The sequence below is a fragment of the Stegostoma tigrinum genome, chromosome 21 (assembly GCF_030684315.1).
Source record: "Stegostoma tigrinum isolate sSteTig4 chromosome 21, sSteTig4.hap1, whole genome shotgun sequence".
Classification (NCBI taxonomy): domain Eukaryota; kingdom Metazoa; phylum Chordata; class Chondrichthyes; order Orectolobiformes; family Stegostomatidae; genus Stegostoma; species Stegostoma tigrinum.
The window spans coordinates 11,333,689-11,357,192 of NC_081374.1; the positions used below are offsets into that span (position 1 = coordinate 11,333,689).

Consider the following 23,504-nt stretch of genomic DNA (forward strand, 5'->3'; position numbering starts at 1 on the left):
GACATTAACATGTGTGTCACCTTGGTTCCCTGGCAGCACGGTGGCTCAGTGGTTAGCACTGCAGCCTCAAAGTGCCAGGGACCCGGGTTTGATTCCAGCCTCGGGCGACATTGGGTCAAAATCCCTTCCTAACAGTGTTGTGTGCGTACTTGCACCACAGCTACTGAAAAGAGGTGGCATACCACCAACTTGGCAAGGGTAAGTCAAGATGGAAATTAAATGTTAGCTCTGCCAGTGATGCCCACATTCAATGCAAGAATGCACTTTTTAAAAAAAAACCAACCTGGAAGTTTTAAATAATGAACTTCATCTGCACAAAGTCACTCCCATACTAAAGCTATACAATTGCTCCATCTTGCTTCCTGCTCAGCAAATTTGCTCCATTTACACTAATCGACAATATAGCGCTGGAGGCTTTAAATAATGCTATCCTGAAGTTCTGTAAATATTTGCAGCATGCTAATAAAAGATATCATTTTACTCTTGCACAAGCTAATGGTCATTCAAAATAGTAGGCCTCACTTACGTTGTGGGTTAGTATAAATAGGGCATATTTACCCAGGAGGAGGCAAGATTGGAGCAACCTTTAGCACAGGAATGACTTCATGCAGACACAGTTGGCCTGACGCCATATCCTTTGATGGCAGGATTCCCTGAGGAATCCCTACAGAAGCATCATGGGCTGCAGCAGTTCAGGAAGATAGCTCACCACTACCTTCTTGAAACCAATTAAGTATGGACAATAAGGCCCAGCAAAATAGGAGATGGTCAAATACTGATGTTTGATACCTCCAAATTTATATTGTTATGTGAAACTGTATTTAGATCTTTTTGCAGTGGCTTTTGTGGTGCATATCATATAGTAACACTATTCAAACTGTGAAATAGAATAATGTAAAAAGAATAGGCTTAATTTAAATGGCACCTAGTCTAAGCTCACTCTCCAAAGTTTAAAAGTTGAGGGAAGTTCACCCAAAGGATGAATGGTTAGCTCACGCCTGTTTACCATTGGCGGCTTTTCCATTCATTCATTATAGGAGGTACTGCCTCCCCTCAGGAACAGGAAATCCTGCCTCAGACAGCCACTGACCAATCAGAGGTTGGCAGTTCTCCTGTACCAGCAATGATATTACACAAGGGCCTTTGGTGACTGTGGGCAGTTTGAGGTGGTAAAGTGAGGGATGGGACAGCAGAGCACAATGACCAAGGAGTTTGGACAAGATTGGAGTCGTGGCTGTGTCTTGAGGAAGCCCAGTTAAAAACTGGGTTTGAAAAGGAGGGAATTCCCCTGCACCCCCTCCACCCGTTATAAATCTGGGAAGGGTATTCTGTCAGGCTGGTCGTTTGGCGCGTGACACTCTTATTAAATGCCAACAATAACAAAGTGGGCCCTGAAGGAGGAAATTAATTACCTACAGAATGGTGTTAATCAGACCACTTGTGGACCACAGTCCAATGTCCCCTCTTAGAAGAAAGAAGAGGCGATCCCACAGAAATCAATACAACTCTAACAGTGTAAATACATGAAGGATTTTCCCAATGACTAGCAAGTCCAGAACAAAGGGTCACAGTTGCAAGATACAGGGTTGGCCATTTAGGACTGAGATGAGGAGAAATTTCTTCCCTCAGAGAGTGGTGAGCCCATGGAATTCTCTGCCTCAGGTGCACAATTGTCGAATTGTTCTGCTTCAACATGAAATCAGAACAAGTGTCACTTACCAATGCAGCAGCTTTCACATTTGTAAAGGTGTTGTATTTTATCATACTCGGGAGCAGATTATCATTCTGGGAAAGAAAGATCCAGTTAGACCCATAAAAACTATTACATTTGTTAAGTAACACTGAAGTATGTTGAGGAATGTAGGACAGTCAGGAAGTATTACATTAGGGGGTGCATTAAAGTCAGTTGCACTACAGTGAGGGACTAGAAGTGCAGAGTGTAAATTATTGTACATACTTGTGTAAAAATTACATTTTGAGACCAAACTTTTCACCGAAAAGTGGCGGGCTGACTGCTACTCATGCAGGAGGGTATATTAAAATTAGAGTTACAGGATTTATAAGAACATGGATGACAGGAACTATGTCCAGCTGAAGTTACAGTGAAATTGTCTGTTGCTTTGCTTTATTTCTCTAACCAGATTCTTGATCTCATTCTGAAGCTCTCCTGTTAGCCATTTAACGTTATCGGAGATGTTGCACCATTTTTCTGTTGCAGTAACAGGCAGAAATAACAGAAGACACAAGCAGCAGAGTGCCTATAATAAAACACAAAAATGATCATGATCAGCCATGCCCAATAACCCATGGGATACATGAGCATGCAAACATACAGCATTCAGCCCAACAGATATATGCTGCTGTACCCACGTTCCATTCAATCAACATATCATTCTAGTACTGTTTCTTTCATCTGGGACTTGGTTAGCTCAAATGGTGTGCAACACAAAGTAATGCCATGACGTGGGCTCAATTCCTGCATTAGCTGAGGTTACCGTGAAGTACTTGCTTTCTCAACCTCTATGCTCACCTGGGGTGTGTTGATCTTCACGTTAAACTACCACCAGTCAAGTTTCCCTGATGCGAAAACAGCCGTGTGGTCTAGTGCGATTGTGATGATTTTTAACTTTCTTTCTCACCTAGCTTCCCCTTAATACAACTATGAAAATTGTTTCATTCTTATGTGTGTTTTTTTGTCTTTCAGCATTTTTTGTGAATGTTGAAGTATGATGCTAACACTGGTCAGTAGTGATATCAAGTAATCGTGGGGCTAAAGGGATCAAAAGAGTACCAGCAAACAGGCTATTGAGTTGGATAAGTGATAATGGGAACTGCAGATGGTGGAGAATCCAAGATAACAAAGTGTGAAGCTGGATGAACTCAGCAGGCCAAGCAGCATCTCAGGATCGGCCTGCTGTGTTCATCCAGCTTCACACTTTGTTATATTGAGTTGGATAATCAACCATGACGTTCCTGAATGGTAGAGTAGGCTTGGAGGCCCAAATGGACTTCTCCTGCTCCCAATGTTCTATGTTTCACTGTTTCATTCACAGATCAAAAACGGCACAGTCAGATGTAAAGCAAATTCTCCTCCATTGGATGTTACTGAGGCTGGAAGGTTTGAATTATAAGAAGAGGCTGGATAGGCTAAGACTTTTTTCCCTGCAGCGTAGGAGGTTCAGGGGTGACCTTATAGAGGTTTTTAACATCATGAGGGTCATGGATAAGGTGAATAGCCAAGGTGTTTATATCCCAGGATAAGGGATTCCAAAACTAGAGGGCATAGGTTTAAGGGGAGAGGAGAGAGATTTAAATCTGAAGGTTAACTTTTTTTCCCGTAGAGGGTGGTGCACATACGGAGCAAGCTTCCAGAGGAACTGGTAGAAGTGCATACAACGACAACATTTAAAAGACATACAGGCAGGACATTGATAGGAAAAGTTTAGGGGGATATGGGCAAAATGCAGGAAAAAGAGACTAGTTCAGCTTAGGAAACCTGGTCAGCATGGATAAGTTGGGCCAAAGGATCTGTTTCCATGCTGTATCACTTTATGACATTGTGCTTCAACAACTCTCCTCAGCACAGGCCTGACAAGGTTACAGCATACCAGCAATCCTGTGCATGTTTGTATGTGCCTGGGGCAGAGGGTGATTGCTCTTAGTTTAAGAAACACCTTTTTTTAACACGGAGGGCGTGTTGCACTATAGCTACTATCTGCTTTTGGCTGACCAGGAAACACTCCCATTCTTACAGAAGGATTTACAGATTGATAATCACCTGTTTGGCTCTGTAATGACATTCCTTCTATGCTAACCACACAGTCGTAGGGACACTTCCCTCTCCCCTACAAGACCTCCAGGTAATCCTGTGCCCTCTCTGCTTAAGCCTGTTGATTTAGTGACAATTACTGTCAAACTCCCTCATGATTATTGCAGACAAATAACATTCAAATATATTTCATGTATCCATCCTATATATATGAAGTTCTGTCTCATCTCTCTTAACTGGATTTGAACTGAGTTTGCTGAAGTGAAAAGCCAACATAAGATTCCTTAGATTAACAGCCTTTGAGTCTTTCGTAATTCTTTCACTAGTGACCACAGGAAATTTATCGTTGACTCTAAAACAAAAAAAGACTTTGCCGAATTTTGAAACTGCAACTGGGTGATGACATCATTTGGGACTGTGTCCAATGAACCTAAACATTGACAATAGCTTTATCATGAAACAAACGCAGAGAATGCTGGAAGCCAGACAGCTTAACATCTGTGGTGGGGAAATTGTCAGAGCACATAAACAAGGATAGGGTAATAGGTCACCACAAAAAGTTTCAATTAATCAGGGACAGTCAGTATGGATTCATGAAGGGTAGGACTTGTCTGACAAACCTCAGAGATTTTTGGATAGGTGACAAAGATGGAGGTAAGTCATGGATGTTGTTTGTATGGACTTCCAGAAGGCTTTTGACAAAGTCCTGCACAACACTGTTAGCTGAGGAGGAAGCCCACAGGATTGAGGGCATTTTACTGACACGAATAGGAAATTGATTGAGTGGCAGGAAGCAGAGAGTTGGTTATGTACTCAAATTGGTGTTCCCCCTCACCCCAGGATTCTGTGTTGGTGTCTGAATTGTTCACAATATTCATTAGTGACATATAATTATAGTATAAAAAAGCCAAATATCTAAATTTGCTGATGACATAAAATTCGGCAGCACTGCAGATGGTGTTGACAGCATAAAATTACAACAGGATATTGATAGATTAGGGAAATAGGAATAACTGTGGCAGACAGATTTTAATACATATAAGTGTCAGGTTATCCATTTTGGACCACAAAAGGATCGGTCAATGTGTTCTTTTAGAATGGTCAAAGTTAAATACAGTGGATTTCCAGTGGGGGTTCAGGTGCATAGCTCTCTCATGAACAGGTGCAAAAATATACTCAAGAAGGCTAATGGAATGCTGGCTTTTATATCTAAAGGGCTGCTGTATAAGGATGCAGATGTTATGCTGCAGTTATACAAAACCCTAGTTAAGCCCCGCTTACAGTGCTGTGAGTAGATCTGGGTATCATTCCTTGGGAAGGATGTTTTAGCCTTGGAAGGAGCTCAAGCCAAGTTTACAAGGATGATACCTGGACTTCAGCAGTTAAGTTATGAGGAGAGATTAGACAAACTCGTCCTTTATTCTCCAGAATTTAGAAAGTTAATTGGTGTTAGGATTCCGGTTTCAGGGATATTAACAGAGAGATACAGAGTTGATAAAGATAAATTGTTTCCACTGGTTGAAGATTCTAGAATTGGGGGCATAGTCTAAGAATTAGGGTCAGGTTATTCAGGAAAGATATTTGAAAGCGCCTCTATGTGCAAAGAATAGTGGAGCTTTGAAACTCTCTTCCTCAAATGGGGGTCGATGTTAAATTTAAAAATCTGAGATAGGCAATTTTTTATTTAGCAAGGCTATCAAGGGATATGAGCCCAAGGCCATGGGGCTAGGCCAAAGATCATCCACAACCTTATTGAATGATGGAAGAGGCTCAAGGGGCTGAATGACCTACTCTCTGTTCCTATATTTCTAGAATCTTAGCAGGCCTGGCATTTTCTATGGAGGGAGATGCAGAATTAGTGTTTTGAGTCCAGTATGCCTCTTCTTCTAGACTCTGTTGGGTTTTGATCACTCTTTATTACAACTAGTTTCAGGAATTTCAAAGCTACTGCACATGCTCCTGAGTGTCAGCTAATGTAGCATTGCCCAAGTTAATATGTGGACGAGCCTCTGGGGTAAGCTGTGACATCACCATGACCTTGGTGGTCGTGTGTTTTAATCTTCTGTTAAGGTCTGAACAGCACTGGCATATCGTCCAAATTATAGAAAACTACAGGAGTAGACCATTCAGCCTTATCTAAAGATTGGAACCTAATCCAATGTGATGGCATCAGTGGGGCACAAACCCAACATCTCCAAAGAGCCTGGAGCTTTTGTCTTACATTGGAAATGATCTGGGCAAAGATGAATGCAGTAAGCAAACACAGACGGTGGACCTTTGAAATTGAGTTCAACTAGCCACCTACAACAAACTCAGGTCTGTCAGCTTTGCAGGTTGAGAGGAGTGGAATACAGTGATAGTTTCTCTCACTGTAGATCTGCAGACCTGGTTGAAAGTTGAAGTCCCAGCTGCTCCAGAGGTGTACAATAACATCTCTGGCCACGTTGATGAGAATTCTACATTCATAGAATAAGGTCATGAATTATCAATACATTAATGGCATTCTTAAACCAATTATTCTAAACTTCAAAGAAGCCTAATATATTAGAAAAGTCAGTATTGACTAATGCTAGTTCAGCAAGGATTTTTGAACTGCCTTCCTTCTCTCTGATGATTCCAGAAATTAAAGATATTATGGAGAATTTTGAAAAATTCCCAGAGAAATCAGAAAGGAATTTGGGGAGTTTCCTTTTTAACAGAGCAGCAAGCAAAGTACAGGCCAAAAGGGAATTGTTTTTCTAGATTTATGGATAGCAGAACATAAAATTTCACCATATTCTGTGGCCAAACATATCATTTTATAATTCTCCTTTCATTTTCATTGAATGTGCACTTACTGCCACAATTATCCCAAGCAATTACCTACTGAGAGCTGGCTGAATGTTGCCCATTCTTGCTCCTGAATCAAAACTTGTCGGTTTCAATAACTAAGGATGACACTTCACTGCAGTTCTAAGCAGGGGCTGCACTGTCGGAGATGCTGTCTTTGGGGTTAAACTGATGTAAAATTTTCCAGCAGGAAGTTCCCCTCAGTAAACAGTCTGAGATTCAAACCTCAAAATCTAAAATCAACAATCATTGGCATTTGTGGGCAAATGCTGCAGCCAAATTCACTGCCACAACTTATTGGCTGGAAAATGTTTCGGAAAACCTAAAGTGGAGAAAGGTGATATATAAATCCAATTCTTTCTTTTAGTTCAATCACAATCAAAAGCTAGGTCACTTTCAGATTTTCAGTGGGAGTGTCTGTGCATGGCAACTGGCATATTGACACATTGGCTTCTGTACAATGGAAAATATTTTACAGCACTTCTATACTCGGTTCTTCAGCTCTGCTATGAAACCTGAGTGTACAAGAACATAAGTAGGCATTTCAATTTGCCATCTACTTTAACTCGCCCTCCCACTCCCTTGGTGAAATGTCCATTCTGGTACCCTCCACTGTCAGAGTGAGGCCAAATGTAAACTGGAGGAGCATTACCTGATATTTCGCCATGGGAACTTACAGCCCAAGGGCCTGAATATTGAATTTATCAGCTTTAAAATCTCTCCAGCCCTCCATGTGTCCATCTTCCAACTCACTTCTCATCTCCACCCTACCCATTGACCAACCACAATAACCCTCTTCCTGCAGCCACCTGTCTCCATCCCAATGGCCTTCTCCCAATGTCCACCCCCTGCCTATTTATTTCTGAGTTTCCCCCCTCCTTCCCAGTTCTGACAAAGGATTTTGGCCCAAAACATTGACTTCCCTGCTCCTCAGATGCTGTCTGACCTGCTGTGCTTTTCCAGCTCCACATTTATTGACCCTAGCTTCCAGCATCTGCTGTCCTTTTTGTCTCATTCAATTCCCCCTTTCCTCTTGCATTCAGATACAACATCATTAACTTGTATCTCAACTCCATCCATCCATTGGTTCTGGAATCCTTCATACCCCATACCTTATAAAGTCTATTGTCTTAGTCTTGAAATTTTCAGACAATTTAATAGCATTCAGACGTGGGGAGGATGTGTGGAAAGTCCCTTCTCTTCCTTTCACATGATGATGTGTATCTTTACACAAACCATGAATGATTTAGCTCCAATGTTAGGGCTAGGAGCCTGTCAACCCTTTGCTTTGCTGTCCTCCATCAGAGAAATACATTGCTCTCTAACTACCCAATATGTCCCTTTAATCATCTTACATTTAGATCATCCTTCAATTTCATACACTCACAGGCTCATCAATACAGCTATCCTCACAATTTAATCCTTCTAGCCCAAGTATCATTCAACTAAATCTGTGCTCTTCCCCTCCTTACCATTAAAGAAATATGGTGCTCAGAAGTGAATGGAACACTTTAAGTGGCTCTGTATTTAAGAGTTTGTCCAGATTTTAATACCTGTTTCCAAAAAAACTAAACCTCCACTATCTAAGTGATAAACAACGAGCACTTATGGTTTGTTGGCAAAAATGATCAAGTGTAGTTAACTTGGGCTTTGACTATGATCAGAAGTTTATGATTTGACCTTTCTGAAACTGGAAAAGGAGTGCAGATGTTTGGAATCCATCTGCACTGCACTTTTCAATACATATTGCAACAGGAACACTTGAGTCTCAATGAGGTGAAAATTGTTGCATAACATATATGCCATATTAACACCCTACTAAGAAATAACTGTGTCATTTCAAGGATGAGTTATCCTTGGGAACAACCATGTTGACACTTTAATTGAAGTGGGGAACTGTCAAATTTCATGTGTTTCATGCTGCTAAATCTCCATTCTGTTACAAACCACAGCAACATACAACAAACATTTTCAACATTACCATCTACTACATAGAACAAAGTATGGCTACTTGGGCCCATGGTGTTGTACCAACCTGTTATCCTACTCTAAGATCAAACTACCCTGCATACCCTACATTTTATTATCATCCATGTGCCCTATCCAAGAGTCGCTTAAATGTCCCTAATGTATCAGACTCTATTACCACCACCGGCAGTGCATTCCACACACTCAGCACTCTCTGTGTAATGAACCTACCTCTGACATCTCCTCTATATCTTCTGCAAATTATGCCCTCTCATAATAGTCATTTCCACCCTGGGAAAACGTCTCTGGCTATCCACTCTTTCTATGCCTCTCATCATCTTGTACACCTCTATCAAATCATCTCAAATCCTTCATCGCTCCAATGAGAAAAGCCCTACCTCCCTCAACCTTTCCTCATAAGATCTGCCCTCCAGTCCAGACATCTGATAAATCTCCTCTGCACCCTCTCTAAAGCTTCCACATCCTTCCTAGAACCAGAACTGAATGCAATATTCCAAATGCTGCTACAAGTCTTCAGTTTACATCATCCAGTATGTTTCAAGCCTTTCGTAAGGGAGAGAGAACCAGGATTCTTGTGAGTGCTCATATACTTACACAGAGATACACACATGAATGAATGAAGGGAATTAAGGAAAGGGTGGGTGGGTGGATGGTCTTTACCAAACTATGCAGTGGGAACAGTTATTAAAGTTTAAGTTCCACTTTCATACAAAGATATCTAGTTTGCTGAGTAATAGTTAAAATCTGACGTTCCTAATGATGATTCTTAGCAAATCGCAGTCAGAATCCAAGGATCTAGGTGTTCTGAATTGCATGGCCACACTGTAACCTTAGAAGAAGACCAATCAGAATTTTACACTGTCCATTAACAACAGCATTCAACTCAGCCTCATACATTGATAGGTATGAACCTCAAATATAAGTGTTTATGGTTTTCAGTCCCTTGGATAATTTAAATACAGGCAGATCCTTAATCTTAATGCTACTGAGGAAAACAAAACACATTTCCAAACATGCAACATGCAAGCGCTTCTTAGATGTCAACTTCATTATTTAGCAACGAACTAAATTTCAGCAAAAGAAAAGGAGATTTCAGAAATGGACTTTCAAGTCTAGAATTCGGACAAAGCACAGTGACACTGTGTAAATATCAGCGGAAAGCAAATCAGTAGTCAACTATCAGCATCCCAATTTGACTCATTCTACAAAAATTGAACAATCCAGTAAAAGTTCACAGGACACAAAGTCCTTTCAGATGCAATGGGATTTGGCCCACAATACTGTCTGGTCAAAACTGTCCCAGATGGAATGATGATAAATAAATGGTAGCAAAGAAAATATGGTAATTGCTGCCAACTGAATAAGTTGTGGTTGCAGCTGCTTTTGATCCGTCGAGGCAACAGACCATCTTAGCTCTTCCAAAATCTACTAATTGGCTCACCAGTTGCCAAGGACACCTATGAAATGAAAAGAATATTTGGCCTGAACAAGTTAATTTCCTTTCCAGGATATTCCTGACACTACCAAGTAGCTGTAAAAACTTAGAGAAGATTCAAAGAAATTTCTAAAAATTCTAACTGTTTCACGAAAACTTCAGGGTGTGATTTCTGATTCATGCTGTTCCCCTCCTCCCATTGGAATCTGGGTCCATGCTGTCATCAGCACTGGAAAACTATCAATTCCAGAGGGTATTTCTTTGTGCAAATAATCTTTGGATGATGGCAGAGTCATGGCATTCGGTGCTCAGTCTCTTCCTAGCTTGAGTATTATCAGTCTTAGTTTTTACTTGAACAAATATTTTCCAATCTATGGAAATACCTTTAGCACATCAGCAGCAGTTCAGCATGCAGACTCACATGTCTCAAGGAGAACCAGTCAGTAAACATTCTTAAATATTGGGCCTACCTGTGATGCTCATGTCCCAAAAATGAATTAAGATAAAAGAAAATACTTCCTTAAAGGTAAGATATAGTGCAACAAAAATTAATTTGCTGGATCACACCATTTTTTATTCCAGAACCAAGTATCGTTTGATTTTGTACATGTATTGACCAACTCCCTAAAAGCTTTAGATTTCATTTCAGGTTTTACTGTCACATGTACCCAAGTATGGAACTAAAGGAGCATAGTGAAAAGTGTATAATGTTACCACACATGGTACCATCTTAGGTACCAAGGAACCTTGGTAAAAAAGCTCAAGCACAAAGTAGTAAAAGAAACAAAGTTCAAAAGTTAAGCATTACCTTCATAGAATTAGTAGAAAAATAGAGAAATAAAGTAGAAGTTCACGTTAAAGTCCCTCTTTGTATGAATTAGAAAAATAAAACAATTAAGTTAAAAGTTCCATAACCTTTGATGCATCCTATACTTAGTTCACTCTCTGGGACACCTCAGCTGCCTGAGCACGATGCTGCTGCCACAGATACCAGGGGGCCGCTCGTGGGCTGTGATACTATCGCTGCTGCTGCTGCCACCTCCCCAATTTACTCCTGCTGCCTCCAGACGTTCACTCATTCTGCCACCCAATAAATGGCAAACCCAAAGGCAATCATTGGAGAGGAGCATCCGCAAAGGTATGGGTCATTTTCAGTGTCTTTGGCCTTTGAAAGGTTGATGGAGCTAGGGCTTTCTTCACTGGAGCGAAGAAGAATGACAGATGGCTTGATAGAGTTGTACAAGATGATGAGAGGCATAGATAGAGTGGATAGTCAGAGACTTCTTCCCAGGATGGAAATGACTATTATGAGGGTGCATAATTTTAAGGTGATTGAAGGAAGGTACGGGGGTGATGTCAGAGGTAGGTTCTTCACACATTGAGTGGTGGGAGTGTGGAATGCGCTGCTGGCAGTTGAGGTGCAGTCAGATACATTAGGGACTTTTAAGCAATTCTTGGATAGGCACATGGATGATAGTAAAATGTAGGGTATGCAGGGTAGTTTGATCTTAGTAGGATAATAGGCCGGCACAACATCATGGGCCGTACTCGTGCTGTTCTATGTTCGATATTCTATACCACGTTTCCAGGAGGAGAACAAGCGCCAACAGCCCAAGGTGCATATCATGCTCCCATTTCAGCAAACACCACCTGTGGCAGAGATAATGGGAGCTGCAGATGCTGGACAATCCAAGATAACAAAGTGTGGAGCTGGATGAACACAGCAGGGCAAGCAGCATCAGAGGAGCAGGAAAGCTGACGTTTTGGGTCTAGACCCTTCATCAGAAAAACATCTTTCTGTTGAAGGCCCGAAATGTCAGTTTTTGGCTCCTAAGATGCTGGTTGGCCTGCTGTGTCCATCCAGCTCCACACTTTGTTACCATCTGTGGCAGGATGGCTGGGTCTAGTATCAGATTGTGAATGAAGCATTAGTGCCGACTTCTGGTTTACATTCCAGTGGCATGACCACTGTCTCCCCCTGTGCCTGCATGTTCTAGGCAAGAGAAACAACCTCTCAGTGTCTACCCTGTCAAGCATCTTTCTGAATTCTGCAGTTTTCCGTGAGATCACTTCTCATTCTTCTAAACTCTGGAGACCACTGGCCCAGTTTGCTCAGCCTTTCATTGCAGGATAGCCCTCTCCACACAGGGACCAAGCCAACGAGCCTTTGCTGTATCCTCTTCAATACAAACCTCTCTGTATATGCTTTATGAGGTTCTCTACATTGCTAAATTATGAGCATCTTGGAGAAACTTCAGCCTTCACCTGCAAGCTCATGTTAGTATGAACTGCATACAATTGCTCAGAGCTCTCTATAAAAGAGATAGTTATTCACAGATAAAACCAGTATTCTGCCTGGCTGCCCTGAAGGACAATGATCATCAGTAAGGGGGTCACAACAATGCACTGGGGCCGAACAGTTGGTTTGCTAAAGTTTCAAAAAGTGTACAAACTGTGCAATGACAGCTACGTTTTCTGTTTTGTCACATCATTGGGCACATACAGCCGAGACCAGAATGGAATTAATACAGCAGTGTATTACTAATTCAATGGGAAGTGATAATTCCTGATAGCCACAACCCCTTAAAACTCAATAGTCATACCAAGGGTCAGTCTGAATGAACAATAAATACTTGCACATTAACATAACAGACAGAGATTATACTGTAGAATCCCTATAGTGTGGAATCAGGCCCATCAAGTCATACCTACCCAGCACCCTATGCCTACATTTCCCATGGGCAATCCACCTAATCTGCACATCGGAGGAAATCAGAGCACCCAGAGGAAACCCACACAGACACGGGAAGAATGTGAAAACTTAACACAAACAGTCATCAAAGGGTGGAATTGAACTTGGGCCCCTGTCGCTGTGAGGCAACAGTACTGACACTGAACCCTGTGCCACCCATGCAGGAGAGCACTTCACATAAATAATATGAATGGGCAGATAGGAACAAGAGGAGGCCACTCTGTCCTTCATGCCTGTGACATCATTCATTTATCATGGCTGATCTGAATTGCAACTCCACCTTTACCCGCCTTGGTTCTGTAAGTCTGGCTGTTCTTGTTGAACAGACATTTATCAATTTCAGTCTTGAAATGCAGAAGCAACCTAAACTCAGGTGTTTTTGTGGGGAAGAGAGATTCAGATTTCTACTGTGCTTCATGTGAAGAAACGTTTCTTGATATCATCACTGCAACGCCTACGTCTAAATGGGAGCCTTTTGTTCTTACTGCGGTCTCTCTTACGAGAGGAAATAGATTCTATGTGGACTAGCCACTCCCTTCTTCATCAGGGATTACACTGGTAAATGTGCAATTCGCCCAATCCAAGGTAAATGAATCCCTCTTCAGATACAATAGGAACAGAGGTACAGGAGCATCTCCCACCACTCAAGGAGATCGTGGCTGATGTGTGGCCTAACTCCATACATTTGCCTTTGGCCCATATCCTTTAATACCTTTCTTTAACAAAAAAAAGCTCCTCTCTTGGAGGAATCCTGGAAGTGAACTTGGGTCTGGAGCGAGGTTGACATAACAACACCCTCTCCACCTTCTTGTATTGCCCAGATGAGATAAAGGCCAACATTCCATTAGCCCATGAACCATATTGCGTACTTGTCCAGTAGATAATGACTAGGATGAGAGGAGTGTAATGTATTTCTCTTTAATCCTATTACTCCATTAACCACAACATAAATGTGAACATTTTACTCAGTTACCAATAATATCATGAGTTACTTTCTCTATATTCAGGTTAAAATAAAAAGATCCATCAACCAGGTTCCCCGAGGACTCAAAGAATGTACCAAATGTTGATTCATAATCACCAGATGAAAATCCCTGAGAAACATCCCTATAAGGATGCCTGAAGGTACAATTCCTAGGACAATGATGCTCTTCTCTTTATTTCTCTCGTTAGAGCTCAATGTTGGAACTCAATAGGAGTCCAACCCCTAGGAAGTCTTGAATTAACTGTATGAAAGATTGGAATTGTCAAATGGTATATGGGGCCGCATTTTAATTCTCATTGTTTATTACAACTAGACTTGTGTTTATTGCTTGCATGAACATTTGTCTGGATATGTGTTAGCTAGGTAAACTGAAGAGAAAAGATTGAAATGTTTTTGGTTACCCATACTGGTGCTCTTGACATTGTGGCATCCCGCTTTTGTCTACATCGGACACTGAGCAAATTCCGGGATCATTTCTGGGCTCTGCATTAAATAAAACAAGTATGTCATTTCAATCCCCCACCCAGATTCAACAGTCCAATTGTCCCTGATGTAGAAGCAATTTGCCTTCTAAGAAACTTGCTTTGAAACTGAAATTTCTTCCCACATCCTCCTCTGTACAATGAAGTACTGTGCAGAAATAATGAAAATATTACTGTCATATTGACTGCAATGTGCCCCAGCTTAAACTAGCCACAGTTACTAGAAGCCAGCCTTGGACAAGTACTGATGTGTAACTAGCACATGCAAGTTGCAAAGAAGTTAGGAGTCACGTATAGGGTTTGACTTATTCCTGGAGCTTTCACACACAACTTCTCCAGCTAGCCGAACAGCCATTCTCTCCTCATCTCCAATTGTTTTTTAATAAGTAAAGTGCTCAAAGAAAATGAAACAAAGACTTTTGTTTCCTGTGTCTCTATGTTATTTCTTTATTGGCTGCTTTCTGCAGTATCCAAGAGATTAATCTGCAATTCTTGGAGATGCCGATCCTGGAGACCTGGCAACTCTGTCCAGGAGGTCACCCAATGCCTAAACATAACAAGCAAAGAAGTAGAACTATTTCTAGTTGATACATCTCACAAATCTGGGAGTTTAAAAAATGGACAATACAACATGCATCACTAGCACTGTTTATTTGAGATTTCAAACCCAGCCTCCCGTTGAAACGTCTCCCTGAGAAAGGATTTGCTTTCATTTATGTATTCAAAGGCCTGCTCTTGGGTTTATCCTGAAACAGAAAAACGATGCCCTAAATTACCACTGTTCTTCCAACATCCTCAAGGATGTTCTTCTGTGTGTCTACTCGTTAGAACATAGAACATTACAGTGCAGTACAGGCCCTTCGGCCCTAATGTTGCGTCGACCTGTGAAGCCAATCTAAAGGCCATCTAACCTACACTATTCCATTATCACCCATATGTTTATCCAATGACCATTTAAATGCCCTTAAAGATGGCGATACTGGGTAACAATGGACTATGTTGCCCAGTGTGGCAACATGTTTGAGACAACAGCATCCTTAGCACATACACTATTCCACTGGGGTCACTATGGGAGCCATTACAGATTACTCATCAACCCTTCATGCCCTTGACTGAGGCTGAGGGGACCCTGTCTCCCTCTCCATAGCACCTCTTAGGCTGACATAAACTCACTAGTAACAGAACCAGGGAAATCCTGATTTGAGGGCCTCAGTTAAATACTGCATTGAAGTAAGGGGAGGTTTATCTTAAAAGTTCTGTCTTTGAATTTCCACGTACATGTGCAACATTAAAATACCAACGTCTTCTCATCCCTTTCCCTCCCTCGTTACACAACCGCAGGTTTAAGGTTATGATTACTGCAAAGCTCTGTGGATGTTGGCGATCAGAAATAAAAACAGGAAGTTTTGGAGAAACTCAGCAATGCCTACGGAGAGAGAAACAGAGTTAATGTTTTAAGTTCAATATGGCTTTTCTTTGTAACCCCAGAGTTCAACACAAGAGTGATATAGGGCTTGAAATGTTGGTTCTGTTTTTCTCTCTCTATTGATTGTCGAGCTTCTCCCTTTGAAGAATTTGTTCTTTCCTGTAGAGAATGCATTTATTTTGGGTTAATCCCATACATTTTAAAGTTTGATTCTATTTTGATCACATTACTTGAGCCAAGTTCAGGGCCTGGATTCAGCATGAGTCTATTACAGGATGCTTATAGAGAAAAGAAAAATCTTGTCAGGCCAGAGTTTAGATTTGAACAGATTCTGCAATTTTCATGTTGACTAATAGTGCTCTATTGCAGTGACCTGGTTGAAATACACAGACACAGTTCATTGGTGACCTCCTGCTTTTACATGGAGCCCTGTTTCTAAACTCTGGGACATAAATTATATACTGTTGAACAATGTAAACGACAAGCACATCTGCAACTGGGCCCATGAATAATATACCTACATTTTAAAGGCATTATTTAGTTTCAGCCAGAAGAGAGAACACAAATCACACACTGACATTTTTCTCTCCTTTCTCTTTCCCTCTAGTTACATCACTGCAATCTCACCATTCAGTGCATAGAGCATTGGTCATAACTTTAAAACAACAATGCAAAGTGCCACTTCAGTTATGAAGATAGATTTGAGAAATTAGGACAATTTTCACGGAACAAAAGAAGGCTGAGAAAGCATGATGGGGGCATTCTGAATCATGTGGGATCTGGACTGAGCAAATAAGGAGAAACCGTTCACTTACATGAAATGACCGAATATAAGAGGGCAGTTTTAAAGTGACAAGCAACAGGAACAAAGGTGACATGAGGAAAAGCTTATTCATGCATCTAGTGGTTAAATTCTGGGATATCTAGAATAGGCATCCCTTCAAGCCTGAAGTGCCTATTTGGATTAGAATATCCGCATTTCTGGTCCAATGAGAAGACTTGTGTTGAGTGAACAGTATGAAGTTTATTGCATTATTGTAGCTATTTATTTGATTTGATTGATTGATTATTGCCACATGTATCTATATACAGTGAAAAGTTTCTGTTTTGCATGCTGTGCAGGGAGATGGTAGCATACAAAGACACAAAGATCATAGGATGATTGAACAGAGCAAGGAATACAAAATTATGACTTTGTGAATGCTTTCCTACAGACACTCTCAGCAGTACATTAGCTCAGGTCTGTGCTCTACACTCCTGACCAAGTTCCCACAGTATCATCACAGTGGATGGTGCTGTCTGCAGTCAATCAAATATTAACCCTTTCAGACCCATATATAACAGAATATACTGTCTGAGAATGTGGTGGAAAGAGGTTCAAGTAAGACATTCAAAAGGTAACTGGACTATTGTCTGAAATGAAACAATGTTCAGGGTTACCTGGAGAAGGCAGGAACTGGCACTGGGTGATTTGCTAATTTGGAGAGCCTCCTCCTGGGCAGAAATGATGGACTGAATGGTGTTTTTTAAAATTCATTCACAGAATGTGGGCATTGCAGGCCAGGCCAGCTTTTATTGCCCATCCCTTATTGCTCCAGAGGGTAGTAAAGAGTTAATCACATTGGTGTGGGCCTGGAGTCACATAACACTCCAGAGCGGGTAAGGATGTCAAATTCCCTTCTTTAAAGGGCATTAGAGAACCTGACAGGTTTTTATGACAATCAACAAGTGGTTACATGGTCATTACTTTCTTTCAGGTTTTTTTACTGAATTGAAACTTCACAATCTGGGTATGGTGGGATTTGAATCCATATCGAGTCCAGTGACATTACCACGACAAAACCATTTCTTCCTGCACTTTAACCTTCTGTGAATAAACTGTTCATCTTTACACACCAGAACAGCGCCCTGAGTACACTGGATAACTTCATTCTGCTCCATTTAGCAACTTCACCCACGGAAAAAAAGCTCTAGCACAACTTAACTAATAACTCACACGAGTTGTGGCTTTAGGATGCAGGAACTGAAAAGGTTGAGCAAGTTTAGTCTCAGAGGGCCAAAACGCTGATGCCTGATAGAAAGAGAGTAACTGGTGGTGAGGTTAACAGGAGAGATACTATTCCACGGGAGAGGAGAGAGTTTGAGAAAGTGGGACCTCATAAGACGTTAGTTGATATGAGAATTGAACCCAGTCCGATTGGCTTCACTCTGAAGGTAAAGAAGCCACACTCTACATAACAAGGATTCAGTCAGGCAATCATAATGGGAACTACAGGTGCAGGAGAATCCAAGACAACAAAGTGTGGAACTGGATGAACACAGCAGGCCAAGCAGCATCTCAGGAGCACAAAAGCTGACGTTTCGGGCCTAGACCCTTCATTCCGCTCTCTGATGAAGGGTGTAGGCCCGAAACGTCAGCTTTTGTGCTCCTGAGATGCTACTTGGCCTGCTGTGTTCATCCAGCTCCACACTTTGTTATCTTCAGTCAGGCAGTGTTCCTTTCAAACTCTGACAAAAACAGTGGCAGCAAACTTTTACAATCTGTCTTGTTCACCAGATGATCTTTAAATTTAGGTCGGCGCAATATCGAGGGCCGAAGGGCCTGTTCTGCGCTGTATTGTTCTATGTTCTATGTTCTAATTTCCCTATTTTTCAAAGTTTTTATGAAAAAGCCTTAAAAGAATGACTGACATTTACATAGCCTCAGAATCTCTGAGAGTGGCAGCGAATTTGCACATAGTAAGATTCCACAAACATCTCTGAGCTAAATGAACATTTAGCATCAATAGAGTCGTACAGCATAGAAAGAGGCCTTTGGCTCACTATGTCTATGCTGACCAACAAACACCATTCTACAATAATCCCATTTACAGGTACTTGGTGCAGAGCAAACTAAGCCCTGGTATTTTAGGTGCTCATTGGTGAGAACTTGCAAACTCCACACAGACAGTAGCCCAAGGAATCGAACCCAGGTCCCTGGCACTGTGAGGCAGGCAGTGTTAACAATGACTGAGTCTCTGTCTGCACCTCGTGTCATGTGTTTTAGAGAAGTGAGAGATATCAGTCAAAGTTTAAGGAGCTCCTCTCCAAAAGTTCCATGGAAACTATTACATCTACATGACATAGAATTGTGAAGAATGAAACCTCTGGCCGTGCAGCACTGTCTCATTGAAAAGCCTGACTTTCTTTAAAATCACCCAGTATTTCTACATTGTGCTTTAAACGTGTAGAAAGCCATAAGCCTTCTGCAGTCAATCTCCTGATGCAGGCAAAAGCCAAATCAGTTCCGTGATCAGAACCAATACTAAACAACAAACCCTCCAAAATGTGCCAAGCCTTTCAAAACCAAAACGAGGGGTGAACCCAATCTATATCGCACAGTTTCATCCAACTTTAATTTGATTGAGATTAATGTTCACACTAAAGGTCTGTAATTCAATTTGTCTTCCATGTAATGTTTTGCATGAGCAGTTTCCCTGTACATGAGCTCACAAGGACCTCTCACATCCTCCAATATCTGGTTTCAATTACTGTGCTGCAGTATAACCCCAAACGGTATGATTTATCTAATAAGAATACAGTACTGTAGACGACAGGGGATAAATGACAGTAGTGGGAGCAGGGAAAAGATTTTCCTGAACTTTCTCTGTCTGGTCCAATTTTACATCAGTGAACAGATATGTGAATATCTTTCTGCTATAAATTTTCTAATTATTCGGCCTGTTATTCAAAACATTGCTTGTGCTTTTGCTTTCTGTGGCCTTTCTTGTCTCGATTACAATGACAGAGGGCAAATGTTGCAAAGCATGGAATGCAAACACTGGTAATAACAGAATGGCTACATGGTATTTTGAAATGTTAGATGATTGGTCACTTACATGACTAAGCAATGCAACAATAATGGCTTCACAAATAGTCAATTATTCATAAGGAAATAACCGTCTTGGAATATCCAATGCTTTCTCTGATAACAGGTTTAGAGAACAAGAAAATCACTGTACCTGGAGGAAGGAACCCTAGAACTAGCAACATTCAGAGAAGTTATTTATCTCCTGGGACATAACTTGGCTTCAATGTCCAGAGGAAGACATCAATTCCTGCCGAGCCTCCACTGGAAAAAATCCCAAAGAAATTCCAGCCAAAAGAATTCCTCCAACATAACCTTTCATAGTCTAAAGGAAAACTTCTCTTAAACCTCTTCCTAGTCATTGATAATGGGAACTGCAGATGCTGGAGAATCCAGGATAATAAAATGTGAGGCTGGATGAACACAGCAGGCCCAGCAGCATCTCAGGAGCACCTGAGATGCTGCTGGGCCTGCTGTGTTCATCCAGCCTCACATTTTATTATCTCTTCCTAGTCATCCCTGCTTGGAAACAGTCCAAGCATCATAACTCTAGTGTTAGGAACAAATCACTCCAGAAGCTGGAAATCACAGCCAGCATCCATGGAGACAGAGCAAGTTAACATTTCTAGTCAACATGCATCTAGACTCGAAATGTTAGTCTGACCTCTCCATGGATACTGCCTAAACCACTGTGATTTCCAGCATTTTTTTTTTGTTTTCATTACTCTAGTGCTCAACCCCTGGCAATGGCTCGAGTCTTTCAATCCATTTTCCTGTAACTATTTTTCCTCTCACCTATTGTGATAGCACAAAAGTGAAGTGTTTGACATGCATATCACAGTTGTAATGGAAATGCAATTTAGGATGATTTGTGGTTAGAGCAGCATTGGCTATATTGCTTGCGATTGTACAATCTGCTTAAGTAGTATAGTTAACAGTCCTTCTCTTCCAGCCCACTGTGTAATGATTTGCTAGAGGCCACTCTTCTCTGTAATGGATTGCATAGTAGCACCAAGATGGGGCATGTTGAGGAACTTCAGTTTAACTCAGAAATGTGGATATATACTGAGATTCAAAGGTGGCTCTTACTGATCATCTGTTTTTGGTTTTGGATCGTTGGATAGAGTGGATGCTGTCAATCATCATTACTATCCCATGGTATAGAGGATATTCCAATGGACATATTTTAATCCCTATGAACGAGAGTAGGAAGCAGTGCAGTTATCCTTTCAGAAATAACAACTGTTTTTAGCCTCATTCCGAAAATGGCAGAGATATCTATTATGTTATTTATATCACATTGAAATATTTCCCTCCAGAAACCTTTATTAATCTATGAATAGTAGACTTCTTCTGAGCAAAACAAAATAAATAGTAGGAAAAGCTTAGTCTGCGGACAAGTACTGTTGGTCTCTGTTGATTCACTCATCAATTAAGGACAACTGATGAAGATACTAACTTCTTAACCCTTCTCTTGTCTGAGAGGTGGTGAACCTAGGCGTATGGCAGGTTTAGTTCCATGGCTCCCACACAGCTCCAGCCATGACCAACCTCAGTCATATGAGCAAAACTGAGCTGTTAAAGATTGAAAAGGAATGAGTCTTGCATTTGTAGAGTACTTTTCACAAGTAACCATTGAACGTTCTAAAGTGCTGTACAGCCAACAGCCTGATCATTTGCTTTTTCCCACATTGTGATTGAGGGGTAATGAATGGCCAGGGCACTAATGACAGCTTTGCTGTTCCCTGAAACAATGCTCAGGGCTCAGGAATCTTCTACATCCACTTGACAGTGCAGGTGAACTTTTGGTTTAACGTTGCATCTAGAAGGCAATACCACCAACAGAGCAACACGCCGTCTGCGCCGCACTATGGATTCAGTCTTAATCTCTCGAATCCCGGGACAGGATTTGAACCACAGCTTTCTGTCCTAAGGGTTAGGGCTCTACTGTTTGAGCCATGGTTAGCTAATATACGGGGGGCCAGCTTAAGGTCTGTTCTGCACAGTGCTGAAAGAGTGTGCAGTTGACTTTTACAAGAATGGTTCCAGGGATGAGGCACTTCAGTTATGAGGCAAGACTGGAGAGGTTAGATCTGTAGGCTTTTTATAGGAATGGAGGGTTTCAAAATCATCAGCAGAATAGGGAGAAACTGTTCATGCCTGTAAAAGAATTGAAAACCAGAGGGCACATTGAAAACCAGAGGGCACATAGAATAGAATCATCGAATCCTGCAGTGCAGAAAAGGCTATTCAGCCCATCGAGTCTGCACTGACCTTCGAGACCCAACACTACCCCATCCCATCCCCATTACCCCACATAGGGTGTTTTGCCATGGCTAACCCATCTACCCTGCAAACAACAGGGCATTTTTTAATCATGGGCAATTCACCTAACCAGCATAACTTTGGGCAGTTCTACACAGTTTAAAAAGAGGGCTGTTAAAGAAGTAGATGCAGGATGAGAAAAAGAATTTTTACACAGCAAGTGTTTTGGATTTGGAATTCACTGCCAAGCATTTTTGCGGAGACACAATCGAGGCATCCAAGATGTCAGTAGATGATTATTTATATGGAAGCAATGCATAGGGTTATGGGAAAAGGATGGGAGATTGGCACCACGTTAAAATAATTAGAAAGCTGGTGCACACACAATGGGCTGAATGGCCTTCTTCTGCACAATTCAGAGAAGGCTGAAAGACTCTGAATAATTGCAAGGGAAAAGGTGTATGCCTGTGTGTTTATGTGTGTGTATGCGTGTGTCTGTACCTCTCACAAGTAACCACTGAACGTTCTAAAGTGCTGTCCAGCCAACAGCCTGATCATTTGCTTTTTCCCACATTGTGATTGAGGGGTAATGAATGGCCAGGGCACTAATGACGCCTTTGCTGTTCCTTGAAACAATCCTCAGGAATCTTCTACATCCACTTGACAGTGCTTGTGTGTGTGTGTGTGTGTGTGTGTGTGTGTGTGTGTGTGTGTGTGTGTGTGTGTGTGTGTGTGTGTGTGTGTGTGTGTGTGTGTGTGTGTGCGCGCGCAAACACATGTCTTACGTGACAGAAGGGAGCACAGCTGTGGATTCCCAATCTTATTTGGGAAGATATCTTACTTAACTGTGATAAGAAAGCACCGGACTGGAAATAGAGGGAAGGAAATGGGATCGGGAACCTTCATCTTCACTGTTTTAGGAATCAGCAAATACTAATGGAAACATGTTTATTTTTAGCAGAGGAAAGGCTACTTCCATCATTGTATCTTTGCTGGCTCTTTTGCTGGAGCAATCCAAAGCTGTCCTTGCTGTCCGATGCACATGGTTCAGCATCTCACTTTTCTTCAAAGTTTTATTCAATTTATTTCAAACGAGTCCACTAATCTCAGCTCAAGTATTTTCTGCAGGACAGTAGTCTGTGCTAAAACAATCTCTGTGTAAAATAATTTCTTCCAAATACTCTCCTTACTCTGTCAACAATCATTTTAAATTGATAACCCTCTTGACACTGCCACACTAACCGAAAAAAATGTCCCTTATTTCCTCCTCACTCTACCAAAACGCTTTGTAGCATTACTCACCGGTTTGTGTGGCCATAAGCCTTGTAGCTTGCGGGTTCCAATTCTCAATATTGGGGAAGTAGCTCTCCTCGCTGCTGACAGTTTGTGGCCTGCATTGGTTTTCCCTTTTCTATGATTGACTGGTCTTGTTAGTTTTCTGAAAGCTTTTTCATTGACATCATCGCACATGATACTGTTCTCTCTCAGTACATTTCTCACTGAAGCAAATTATTCCATCCTTTTTTCACAGTTTCTCATACATGGTTGCTGGTATTACAGTTGTATCATTATGTACCTCAGCATCTTTATATCTAATCCTTCTCATTTTTCTACAATTACCTACATCAAATCAAATTTTAGTTTACTTGCTGCAATGCAAATACTTCCAGTATCTTAAGTCTCATTTCGTACTGAAAACTACCCATCTACAGCACGACCTTAGTG

General features: G+C 41.3%; 1 protein-coding gene across 10 annotated transcripts in view; it reads right to left on the reverse strand.

Annotated features, from left to right (window-relative positions):
• Nucleotides 1-23,504, reverse strand: part of LOC125462861 (uncharacterized) — a 163,669-nt gene that overhangs the window by 24,978 nt on the left and 115,187 nt on the right. For 5 of the 10 annotated variants that reach the window (XM_059653341.1, XM_048553303.2, XM_059653342.1 and 2 more), the window contains 3 exons: nucleotides 14,161-14,242; nucleotides 2,139-2,258; nucleotides 1,720-1,785 (listed from right to left, as the gene is read on the reverse strand). In XM_059653341.1, the coding sequence (XP_059509324.1) occupies nucleotides 1,720-1,785; nucleotides 2,139-2,258; nucleotides 14,161-14,181 (207 nt within the window). In that variant the 5' untranslated portion in view covers nucleotides 14,182-14,242. The remainder of the gene's footprint in view (nucleotides 1-1,719; nucleotides 1,786-2,138; nucleotides 2,259-14,160; nucleotides 14,243-23,504) is intronic. The other 5 variants (XM_059653343.1, XM_048553301.2, XM_048553305.2 and 2 more) reach the window with 1 other exon arrangement.